We start from the raw sequence: 12,911 nt of genomic DNA on the forward strand, positions 1-12,911 counted from the left end.
CGAAATGCCCCGTTCACATAGCCCTGAAATGCTCAGTGCACACAGCCCCGAAATGCCCCGTGCACACAGCCCCGAAATGCCCCGTGCACACAGCCCCGAAATGCCCCGTGCATATAGCCCCGAAATGCCCCATTCACATAGCCCCGAAATGCCCCGTTCACATAGCCCTGAAATGCCCCGTGCACTTAGCCCTGAAATGCCCCATGCACTTAGCCCTGAAATGCCCTGTGCACACAGCCCCGAAATGCCCCGTGCATATAGCCCCGAAATGCCCCGTTCACATAGCCCCGAAATGCCCCGTTCACATAGCCCCAAAATGCCCCGTGCACATAGCCATTGTCGCTGCACAGATGGTTTACAGACAGATGAGAAAAAGTTTATGAAATGTAAACGGTTTTCTTTGTTGTACCCTATTTCATTGTACCAGTCAATTAATAAATAAAATCAAAAGTATGTGAGTTTCCACTTTCAATCTAAATATTCATCGTCTGCATATTGCAAAAAAAAATTCAAAGTTCCGTAAAAACACAAAATGCTGGCAGAACTCAGCAGGCCAGACAGCCTCTATGGGAGGAGGTAGTGACAACGTTTCGGGCCGAAACCCTTCATCAGGAGTGGTGTAACGTCGTCACTACCTCCTCCCATAGATGCTGTCTGGCCTGCTGAGTTCTGCCAGCATTTTGTGTTTTTATTTATTTCTAGCATCTGCAGATTCACTCGTGTTGCCTTTGAATTCAAAGTTCCGTGCAGTTTTTGGGCCATGTGAAGCTGTCCTGCTCAGATCACTGGTTAGTCTGCGCGGCTGTAAAATAAATTATAAGGAACATTGGGTGGAGCTGGGAGATCTGGGAACAGGAGTGCAATTGGCTAGAAGAATTCCCACAATGGAAAAACTTATTTCACCCTTCGAAAGACAGACATTGAATGGAAGTGACGGAACAATATGTTACTAGACTGGGAGAATCAAAGGTCACCGTTTGTATGCTAACAGTTGCACAGATTGTAGGAATGCTTTGCTGGGGCGCCATGAGTTCAATGGCTGAAGCTTGGAGGTCAAAGCCCAAAGGAAGAGGCCCAAAGGAGTCTCACAGTTTCAGGTTAGCGGTGTTGGAGGTCCATGTATGCCAAGAAGTGGAGGCCCCGAAGCTCAAACCCACAATTGGCAAGTCCTGGGATGGTCCAAAGTTGGAGGCCAATGTCTGAGAGTCTGGGCCAAGGACTGGAGGCCTGGAGACAGTCTGTCCTGGAGTTGGAAGCTTGTCTGTGTGTGTGGGAGGGGCTTTCCTGCTGCTGTTGCTCATTGTGTTCTGTACTCAGCAGGTCAGGCAGCATCTGTGGAGAGGAATAACCAGTTGATGTTTCAGGTCGAACCCTTCATCAGGACCGTGAAGGAGGGGGGAAGAAGCCAGTATATGGGGGTGGGGGCAGCCCAAGCTAGAAGGTGACATGTGAAACCAGGTGAGGGGGAAGTAGGTGAGTGGGGGAGAAGAGTTGAAATAAGAAGCTGGGAGATGATATGTGGAAGAGTTAAAGGGCTGGAGAGGAAGGAATCTGATAGGAGAGGAGAGTGGACCATGGGAGAAAGGGAAGGAACAGGGCTACCAGACAGAAGTGGTGGACATATGAGGAAAAGAGAAGGGGTAAGAGAGGTACCAGAATGGGGAATGGAAAAGGAGAGAAGGAGGACAGGGAGAAATTGATCAGAAATATATGAATCTGAGTTTGAGTGTATGCAGCTAGACACTAACGGTGAAGAAGGGCCTGGTGCAACAGGCACCATGTCATGTCTGTGGCTAACAGACCCCATGCTTCAGGGTGCATAAACTGGACAAGTTCTAACTACAGAAGCATCCTGAATAACTAATAAGATTTAAAATGACAGAACATTTCAATAAATTATCGTGCTTGACAGTTACTAATTGGAATGAAATTATGTAGATGATCAAAGCTGCCATATCACAAAGATTACTTAAGCATATGCAGGGGTTGAATTATTGATCTGATAAAGTCCCCCCCTTAATTACCTACTAATTAATATTTAATGAAAAGCTTGTGTTCTATGAAACATTAATTAAAGAGACAACTGCTTCCAGCAGTACTGAAAGTTGGACACATGTAGCTTTGCTGAGAGTTGGTGGGATTTACCCAGGGCAGACTCATGATTCTCTGACCAGTCAGATGTGGGTACGGGGTCTGTTCACTCAGCAGTATCGAGACTCTCTGACCAGTCGGATGTGGGTACGGGGTCTGTTCACTGAGCAGTATCGAGACTCTGTGACCAGTCGGATGTGGGTACGGGGTCTGTTCACTGAGCAGTGTCGAGACTCTCTGACCAGTCGGATGTGGGTACGGGGTCTGTTCACTCAGCAGTATCGAGACTCTCTGACCAGTCGGATGTGGGTACGGGGTCTGTTCACTGAGCAGTATCGAGACTCTCTGACCAGTCGGATGTGGGTACGGGGTCTGATCACTGAGCAGTATCGAGACTCTCTGACCAGTCGGATGTGGGTACGGGGTCTGTTCACTGAGCAGTATCGAGACTCTCTGACCAGTCGGATGTGGGTACGGGGTCTGTACACTGAGCAGTATCGAGACTCTCTGACCAGTCGGATGTGGGTACGGGGTCTGTTCACTGAGCAGTATCGAGACTCTCTGACCAGTCGGATGTGGGTACGGGGTCTGTTCACTGAGCAGTATCGAGACATTCTGGCAATTGAGGAAGTGCAGCGTAGATTCACTAGGTTGATTCCTGGGATGGCAGGGCTGTCTTACGCAGAGAGATTGGAGAGATTAGGCTGTACACACTGGAATTGAGGAGACTGAGAGGGGATCTGATTGAAACGTTTAAGATAATTAAAGGATTTGATAGGATTGAGGCAGGAAATATGTTCCAGATGTTGGGAGAGTCCAGTACCAGAGGGCATGGATTGAGAATAAGAGGTCAGTTATTTAAAACAGAGTTGAGGAAAAACTTCTTCTCCCAGAGAGTTGTGGAGGTGTGGAATGCATTGCCTCGGAAGATGGTGGAGGCCAATTCTCTGGATGCTTTCAAGAAGGAGCTAGATAGATATCTGATGGATAGGGGAATCAAGGGATATTGGGACAAGGCAGGGACTGGGTATTAATAGTGAATGATCAGCCATGATCTCAGAATGGCGGTGCAGACTCGAGGGGCCGAATGGTCTACTTCTGCACCTATTGTCTATTGTCTATTGAGACTCTCTGACCAGTCGGAGTGGGTACGGGGTCTGTTCACTGAGCAGTATCGAGACTCTCTGACCAGTCGGATGTTGGTATGGGGTCTGTTCACTGAGCAGTATCGAGACTCTCTGACCAGTCGGATGTGGGTACGGGGTCTGTTCACTGAGCAGTATCGTGATTCTCTGACCAGTCGGATGTGGGTACGGGGTCTGTTCACTGAGCAGTATCAAGACTCTCTGACCAGTCGGATGTGGGTACGGGGTCTGTTCATTGAGCAGTATCGAGACTCTCTGACCAGTCGGATGTGGGTACGGGGTCTGTTCACTGAGCAGTATCAAGACTCTCTGATCAGTCAGATGTGGGTACGGGGTCTGTTCATTGAGCAGTATCGAGACTCTCTGACCAGTTGGATGTGGGTACGGGGTCTGTTCACTGAGCAGTATCGAGACTCTCTGACCAGTCGGATGTGGGTACGGGTCTGTTCATTGAGCAGTATCGAGACTCTGTGACCAGTCGGATGTGGGTACGGGGTCTGTTCACTGAGCAGTATCGAGACTCTCTGACCAGTCGGACGTGGGTACGGGGTCTGTTCACTCAGCAGTATCGAGACTCTCTGACCAGTCGGATGTGGGTACGGGGTCTGTTCACTCAGCAGTATCGAGACTCTCTGACCAGTCGGATGTGGGTACGGGGTCTGTTCACTGAGCAGTATCGAGACTCTCTGACCAGTCGGATGTTGGTATGGGGTCTGTTCACTGAGCAGTACTGTGATTCTCTGACCAGTCGGATGTGGGTACGGGGTCTGTTCACTGAGCAGTATCGAGACTCTCTGACCAGTCGGATGTGGGTACGGGGTCTGTTCACTGAGCAGTATCGAGACTCTCTGACCAGTCGGATGTGGGTACGGGGTCTGTTCACTGAGCAGTATCGTGATTCTCTGACCAGTCGGATGTGGGTACGGGGTCTGTTCACTGAGCAGTATCGAGACTCTCTGACCAGTCGGATGTGGGTACGGGGTCTGTTCACTCAGCAGTATCGAGACTCTCTGACCAGTCGGATGTGGGTACGGGTCTGTTCATTGAGCAGTATCGAGACTCTCTGACCAGTCGGATGTGGGTACGGGGTCTGTTCACTGAGCAGTATCGAGACTCTCTGACCAGTCGGATGTGGGTACGGGGTCTGTTCACTGAGCAGTATCGAGACTCTCTGACCAGTCGGATGTGGGTACGGGGTCTGTTCACTGAGCAGTATCGAGACTCTGTGACCAGTCGGATGTGGGTACGGGGTCTGTTCACTGAGCAGTATCGAGACTCTCTGACCAGTCGGATGTGGGTACGGGGTCTGTTCACTCAGCAGTATCGAGACTCTGTGACCAGTCGGATGTGGGTACGGGGTCTGTTCACTGAGCAGTATCGAGACTCTCTGACCAGTCGGATGTGGGTACGGGGTCTGTTCACTCAGCAGTATCGAGACTCTCTGACCAGTCGGATGTGGGTACGGGTCTGTTCATTGAGCAGTATCGAGACTCTCTGACCAGTCGGATGTGGGTACGGGGTCTGTTCACTGAGCAGTATCGAGACTCTCTGACCAGTCGGATGTGGGTACGGGGTCTGTTCACTGAGCAGTACCTAGACTCTGTGACCTGATAATAAATGTCAGGGCCCATTCCACAGGGGCCGAGCTGCTGGTGGGGTGGTGTTGTGTGTGTGTGGTGTTCAGACCTCCAGCTCATTTTATTCACTGAGCTGCCTCTCCCCACTCTCCCGCCACCACCCACCAGCAGTAGAAAGGAGTCTGGTCCATGTTAAGGTGTCTGACCCCATCCAGGGGTAACAAATGCATGAGGAATAAACCACGTAGAGTTGACAGGTGAGGTGAAAGAAAACCAGACAGCATCTGTGAGGAGGTGTCTCACATCATCAACCTCGAATCAGAACTGGACAGTGAGAGAACAACAGGTTTTCAGTTGCAGAGAAGGGAGGGGTGGGCAAGAGAACAAGAGAATTAACTCCGTTTGTCCAAGCAACACAGTCTCTCAAACCATAGAACCATAGAACACTATAGCACAGTACAGGCCCTTCAGCCCTCCATGTTGTGCTGACCCATATAATCCTTAAAAAAAGTACTAAACTCACACTACCCCATAACTCTCTATTTTCCTTTCATCCATGTGCATGTCCAAGAGGCTCTTAAATACCCCTAATGTTTTAACCTCCACCACCATCCCTGGCAAGTCATTCCAGGCACTCACAACCCTCTGTGTAAAAAGCTTACCCCTGATGTCTCCCCTAAACTTCCCTCCCTTAATTTTGTACATATGGCCTCTGGTGTTTGCTATTGGTGCCCTGGGAAACAGGTACTGACTGTCCACCCTATCTCTGCCTCTCATGATCTTGTAGACCTCTATCAAGACCCCTCTCATTCTTCTACGCTCCAAAGAGAAAAGTCCCAGCTCTACTAACCTTGCTTCATATGACTTGTTCTTCAAACCAGGTAACATCCTGGTCACAGAGAAAATCAGAAAAATACTTCCCAAGGGGACCCTGTTCGGTGGCCTCTGGCAAACCAAGAATTTGTAGATTACAGCGTCTGCTCCGGTTTTCAAGGTCCACCGTTTTGGAAAAAAGTTTACTATTCTTCTCCTCGAGGCTGGAACTGAGGGCCTCGAGGTATTCGACACGGCGTTTTAGATCTTCAGAAGTCGAGTCGATGCGAGATAAATGTTCAGCATGATTGTCCGCTCTAGCGTTGATCCGATCCAATTTGGCTTCCAGCTGGTTGAATGAAGTTCTAAATTCCTTTAAAATATCCTTCTCGATGACGTTCCAGGACAGCGAGGATCTCAGTCGGCAGAGCCATAGCTTCCTTTTTCCAGGATTCAGAACTTTTGGTAGACATTATAAGATAGATGTGTTCACAGGCAAGTAAAAGAGACCTAATAAAATTCCTAACTAAGGCTGAAGAATGGAGACATATGGTGCAAAGATAGGGAGAATGACGGAACAAAGGTTCAGAGCAGCTAAGCAATCGCCATCTTACTGGAAGTCTGGCAACATCCTGGTAAATCTCCTCTGCACCCTCTCCATAGCTTCCACATCCTTCCCATAATGAGGTGACCAGAATTGAACACAATACTCTAAGTGCGGTCTCACCAGAGATTTGTAGAGTTGCAACATGATCTCTACTCTTGAACTCAATCCCCCTGTTAATGAAGCCTTCTTAACTACCCTATCAACCTGTGCAGTGACCTTGAGGGACGTATGGATTTGAACCCCAAGTTCCCTTTGTTCATCCACACTCTTAAGTAACTGACCATTAATCCTGTACTCAGTCCTCTGGTTTGTCCTTCCAAAATGCATCACCTCACACTTGTCCAGATTGAACTCCATCCGCCATTTTTCTGCCCAACTCTGCAGCCTGTCTATATCCTCTTGTAACCTTCGACAACCTGCAGCTCCATCCACCACTCCTCCAATCTTCGTGTCATCCGCAAACTTACTCACCCATCCTTCTGCCTCTACATCCAGGTCATTTATAAAAATCACAAATAGCAGGGGTCCCAGGACAGATCCCTGTGGCACTCTGCTAGTCACCGACCTCCAGGCAGAATACTTTCCTTCCACAAGTACCCTCTGCTTTCTTCCTGTAAGCCAATTTTTTATCCAAGCAGCCAAGATTCCACTTATCCCATGCCTCATGACTTTCTGGATGAGTCTCTCACGAGGGACCTTGTCAAATGCTTTGCTAAAGTCCACGTAGACCACATCCACTGCCCTACCCTCATTAATTTCTTTTGTTACCTCTTCAAAAAACTCAATCAGGCTCGTGAGGCATGATCTTCCCTTCATAAAGCCACGTTGACTATCCATGAGTAGACTGTACTTCTCCAAATGCTCGTAGATCCTATCCTTAAGAATCCTTTCCAGCAGTTTGCATACCACTGACGTAAGACTCACCGGTCTATAGTTCCCAGGTTTCTCCCTATTACCTTTTTTAAACAAGGGAACTACATTTGCCATTCTCCAGTCCTCCGGCACCTCCCCTGCAGCCAAAGTGGATTCAAAGATCATAGCTAATGTTCCAGCGATCTCTTCTCTCAATTCTCTCAACAACTTGGGGTGTATCATATCCGGCCCTGAGGATTTATCAATCTTGATGTTTTTAAGAAGATCCAGCACTTCTTCTTCCCTAATCTCCACATAGTCCAGCACACAGGCCTGCTCTATTTCGACCTTACCCTGATCAAGATCCTTTTCACTTGTGAATACAAAGGAGGATAAATTCCAGCTAATCTCAGTCAGTTTGTCCAGGGAGTGTGAAGAAGGACAGTTAAAGAGAAGACCAAACAGCATGTGGGAAGTGTGAGAGGTGGAGGTGAAGCACAACATGGCATTATGAGAGAGTGCTGTCATACTTAGCAAATCAGTTTGCATCCATGGGGAGAGAAAAGTTGTTATAGGAGGATAATGTTACATCAGAAAAGGGCCAGTTCTCACACACACAGGCTTCAGTATTCAGCCCAGAGTGTTCTGGCGGTAATGAGGTACAGTTCCTCTGACCTCACGTTTGAACAGAGTAAGATAAATAACTTGATTCACTTATGAGTTTGCCAAAACATTAAAGAAATATTTAAAGATCTTGCTTTACATTTTTGCTTAAAGATGAGCTTGTTTGTCACATGTGTCCTTTGTGTCAAATCAAATCAGCGGGGATGTGCTGGGGTTAAAAGTTTCAGTAAATAAAAACACAGCATTTGTGGTCTGGTTATACCACAATTCCTAATCACCTAGTGGATAGAATCAGATTTCAATACCCTTCCATTCCACACCTGCTGGACACTGAGTGAAAATTTCCTCTTGGCTCCCCTTTCAATGTCTGGTGACAAATTGCACTAATACTCCAGAATGGCCACCGAATCAATTGACTCCATTAAGCCTTGTTAAACTTGTTTTCAGTAGGAGTGAATTTATTTTTAGTAGCTGGTGTCACCCGGAGGATGTTTCAGCATTGTCGCGCAGACTGGAAAGTGTTAAATTAGACAAGAGATGCCCTTGAAGCACAGAAAGGGCAGTGAAATTGCTCATCTCGTGTTCCTGAGCATTGGATCACTAGGCAACAAGTGCAAATAAAAACTGGGAAATGAGGAGGTCGATGAATCCTCTGAGCAGCAAGGAACAAATTAAGCAACGTGACAACTGTGACTGTCGTCTCATCGTGGCAACCACTCAGCCCTGACCAGCCGCCCGCCTGGGCAGCTCCTCTGACAGCTGTGAGGGGCAAGCACACTGAATGTCTGACAGAGGCTGTGCTGTAAGGGAGGTCACATCCAAACTGCATTCATTCTCTGAAGCAGGCCCATTCCAAACACAGCCTCCACCAATCAGTGAACTTGTTTACATCGAAGGATTCTAACATCTGAGATTCGACCAACAGACTCACATCAGGTAGAAACCTAAAACAAAATTTCTTCATGGCCAACTCCCTCATGTGAATATTCAGCCATGTTCACTTGCTGGGCTGGGCTGGGTAAGGGTTTCCTTCACCAGGCTAAGGGTCTAATGAATACCCTGTCCCAACCGAAGTCTTGTCACAATGACAGCAAGTTGTTTACTCTGTACCTGTGCTGTGCAGTATATGCATTTTGAATATATCTTATTAACTTATTTGTAGTAATACTTTGTTTTATGTACTGCGTGTGATATATGTATTGTGGGTGCATGGTGATCTGGAGGAATGCTGTTTCATTTGGTCGTTGTTAAGACCATAAGACCATGGAGTGTGTGGGCGTGATTGTGAGTGTGTGTTAGTGTATGTGTGTGTGTCTATGTAAGTGTGTATGAGTGTGTGTGACTGAGTGTGCACCTCTGTGTGCGTGAGTACATGAGTATGAGTGTGTGTGTGAGTATGTGAGTGTGAGTACGTGAGTGTGTGCGTGAGTACGTGAGTGTGAGTACTTGAGTGTGTGCGTTAAAGTGTGTGTGTGTGAGTACTTAAGTGTGAGTGTGTGTGAGTACATAAGTCTGTGTGAGTACGTGAGTGTGTGTGAGTACATAAGTGTGTGTGCGAGTATGTGAGTGTGTGTGAGTACGTGAGTGTGAGTATGTACGTGTGTGTGTGTGAGTACATAAGTGTGTGTGCGAGTATGTGTGTGTGTGAGTGAGTGAGTACATGAGTGTCTGTGTGAGTATGTACGTGTGTGTGTGAGTGTGTGAGTACATGAGTGTGAGTGTGAGTATGTGTGTGTGTGTGTGTGTGAGTGAGTACATGAGTGTCTGTGTGAGTATGTGTGTGTGTGTGTGAGTGAGTGAGTACATGAGTGTCTGTGTGAGTATGTGTGTGTGTGTGTGAGTGAGTGAGTACATGAGTGTCTGTGTGAGTATGTGTGTGTGTGTGAGTGAGTGAGTACATGAGTGTGAGTGTGAGTATGTAAGTGTGTGTGTGTGAGCGTGTGAATGTGGAATCCTGGCAGCTGACACGAGGAAGGAAGCCCTGTTTGCCACCCACCTGCTTCTGCTCTTCCCCGAGCCCGTCCCACATTGAGGCCACGATCTTGGAGACATCGCCGAAGGTGGCGCTGGGGTTCTGTCCTTTGATGGCAGCTTGTGTGTCTCGGAAGAATAGGGCGTAGGCAGAGACTGGCTTTTGGGGCTCGTTCGGATCTTTCTTCTTTTTCTTCTTCTGCGCCTTGATCTTCTTGCCATTATCCACCGATGGCCGCTTCTCTCCACTGAACTGTAAGGTAAGGCGGTAATAACTCGCTCTGCTTCTGATGCTGGTGAGGTTCCTGCAGTACACCACCCTCTTGTGTACCCAATTCTCTGAGCTCTCCTGCTGATATGGGGGGGGCAACGATTTACTTCAGGATGTGTCCCACCTTACTGCTCCAAGTGACCTACACCCACAGCTGGTTGTGATAATATTCCCTCCCCCCTTCAACTACATCTTCCAGCACTAGACTTCCTCATTTCCCTCCACTGATCACACTTAAGACCACTTTTATTTAAGGAAAGATGAGCTGGCATTGGAGAGGGTCACCAAACGATTCTGGGAACGAAGGGTTAATGGGCAAAGAGTGTCTGATGACTCTGGACCTTTACTTGCTGGAGTTTAGAAGAACGTGGGAGGATATGATTGTAACATCAAATATTGAAAGGTATACGCAGAGTGGACATGGAGAGGATGTCTCCTGTAGTGGGGGAGTCTAGGATTAGAAGGCACGGCCTCAGAATAGAGGGATGTCCATTTAGACAGAGATGAGGAGGAATTTCTTTACCCAGTGAGTGGTGGATCTGTGGAATTCATTGCCATAGACAACAGTGGAGGCAGTCATTGGGTATATTTGAAGTGAGGGCTACTAGGTTATGGGAGAAAGCAGGAGGAAGGGTAATAAATCAGCCAAAGTGGAGTGGCAGGAGTAGACTCAATGTGTTAAATGACCCAGATAAGAGCAGAATTAGGTCACTTAGGCTGTCAAGTCTGCTTTGCCATTCCATCATGGAACCTATCAACTTCCACTTTAAAAATACCCCATCACTTGTGGCCATGAGTTCCACAGACCCATTGCCCTCTCTGTACATCTGACCAAACAGAGAACATGCTCTGCAACCACAGTGAGCCTGAATTTTGGGAATGGATAATTCTCATCCCCATCACATTCAGGCCTGTCCCTTTGGCTGGTGAAAATCAGTGCGGCACAGGCTGTGCCAGCACGTTGCCCTTGGGCAGGCTACTGCTTTTAACCCAGAGAACCGCTGAGGGGATCATTGTAGCCTCTCTTCCACCCATCAGGAGCACTGCATACACAGTACCCTTAGCATTGTCAATGATACACCCACCTACCCAGCAATCTCACTGACCCCCTACCATCAGCAGGAGGTACCTCAGCGTTAGGACGAGGACTGTTAGGATGGGAAACAGCTTCTTCCCTCAGGCTGTACGTCTACAAACTACCCAGGTCTCAAAATGCATCCATACACGAACATGCATTAGTTTCAAAGTAAATATGCAGAAAGATAGGTCTGGTCTGCGGGTTGAGATTCCACGCAATTTTGATGGTATCAGTAATGATCTGGCAAATGTGGATTGGGACAGGCTGTTTTCTGGCAAAGGTGTAATTGGTAAGTGGGAGGCCTTCAAAAATGAACTGTTGAGAATAGAAAGCCTGTCAGAATAAAAGGTAAAGATAACAAGTGTAGGGAACCTTGGTTCTCAAGAGATATTGAGGTCTTAGTTAAGAGAAAAAAGGACGTTCATAGCAGGTACAAATAAGGTGCTTATGGAGTATAAGAAATGCACAACAACACTTAGAAAGAAATCAGGGGGGCTAAAAAGAAGCACGAGATTGCCCTAGAATACAAAGTGAAGGAGAATCCCAAGGGATTCTACAGGTATATTAAGAGAAAAGGACTGCAAGGGTCAAAATTGGTCCTCTGGAAAATGAGAATCATAATCCAGATGTGGACCCAAAAGAGATCTTAAATACCTTTTTTTTGCTTCAGGAGACAGAGTCTATAAAAGTGAGGTATAGTAGTGTCAACTTCATGGATCCTACAGATTACAGAGGAGGAGGTGTTTGCTGTCCTGAGGCAAATCAGGGCGGATAAAACACCAGGGTCTGAGAGGGTGTACACTCGGACTATACGAGAGGCAAGTGCAGAAGATGCCAGGGCCCTAGCAGAGATGTTTAAAACATACGTAGGGACAGGAGAGATACCAGAGGATTGGAGGATAGCCAATGTAGTTCCACTGTTTCTGTAAACGCAAACCAGGAAATTATAGGCTGACAAGTTGTGGGGAAGTCGGTGAAAGGTGTGGGAAGTCAGTGGAAGGTGTGGGAAGTCAGTGGAAGGTGTGGGGAAGTCAGTGGAAGGGGTAGGGAAGTCAGTGGAAAGGGTAGGGAAGTCAGTGGAAGGAGTGGGAAGTCAGTGGCAGGTGTGGGGAAGTCAGTGGAAGGTGAGGGGAAATCAGTGGAAGGTGTGGGGAAGTCAGAGGAAGGTGAGGGGAAGTCAGTGGAAGGTGAGGGGAAATCAGTGGAAGGTGTGGGGAAGTCAGTGGAAGGTGAGGGGATGTCAGTGGAAGGTGTGGGGAAGTCAGTGGAAGGTTTGGGGAAGTCAGTGGAAAGTGTGGGAAGTCAGTGGAAGGTGTGGGAAGTCAGTGGAAGGTGTGGGGAAGTCAGTGGAAGGAGTGGGAAGTCAGTGGAAGGTGTGGGGAAGTTAGTGGAAGGTGTGGGGAAGTCAGTGGAAGGTTTGGGGAAGTCAGTGGAAAGTGTGGGGAAGTTAGTGGAAGGTGTGGGGAAGTCAGTGGACGGTGTAGGGAAGTCAGTGGACGGTGTGGGGATGTCAGTGGAAGGTATGGGAAGTCAATGGAAAGTGTAGGGAAGTCAGTGGACGGTGCGGGGAAGACAGTGGAAGGTGTGGGGAAGTCAGTGGAAAGTGTGGGGAAGTCAGTGGAAGGTGTGGGAAGTCAGTGGAAGTTGTGGAGAAGTCAGTGGAAAGTGTGGGGAAGTCAGTGGAAGTTGTGGAGAAGTCAGTGGAAAGTGTGGGGAAGTCAGTGGAAGGTGTGGGAAGGCAGTGGACGGTGTGGGGAAGTCAGTGGATGGTGTGGGGAAATCAGTGGAAGTTGTGGGAAGTCAGTGGACGGTGTGGGGAAGTCAGTTGACGGTGTGGGGAAGTCAGTGGACGGTGTGTGGAAGTCAGTGGAAGGTGTGGGAA

General features: G+C 48.0%; 1 protein-coding gene across 3 annotated transcripts in view; it reads right to left on the bottom strand.

Annotated features, from left to right (window-relative positions):
* Positions 1-12,911, bottom strand: part of tox2 (TOX high mobility group box family member 2) — a 234,866-nt gene that overhangs the window by 18,931 nt on the left and 203,024 nt on the right. For all 3 annotated transcript variants that reach the window (XM_059981069.1, XM_059981067.1, XM_059981066.1), the window contains one exon: positions 9,706-9,933. In XM_059981069.1, coding sequence (XP_059837052.1) covers positions 9,706-9,933 — 228 coding nt within the window. The remainder of the gene's footprint in view (positions 1-9,705; positions 9,934-12,911) is intronic.

This window comes from Hypanus sabinus, chromosome 9, assembly GCF_030144855.1.
Source record: "Hypanus sabinus isolate sHypSab1 chromosome 9, sHypSab1.hap1, whole genome shotgun sequence".
NCBI lineage: Eukaryota > Metazoa > Chordata > Chondrichthyes > Myliobatiformes > Dasyatidae > Hypanus > Hypanus sabinus.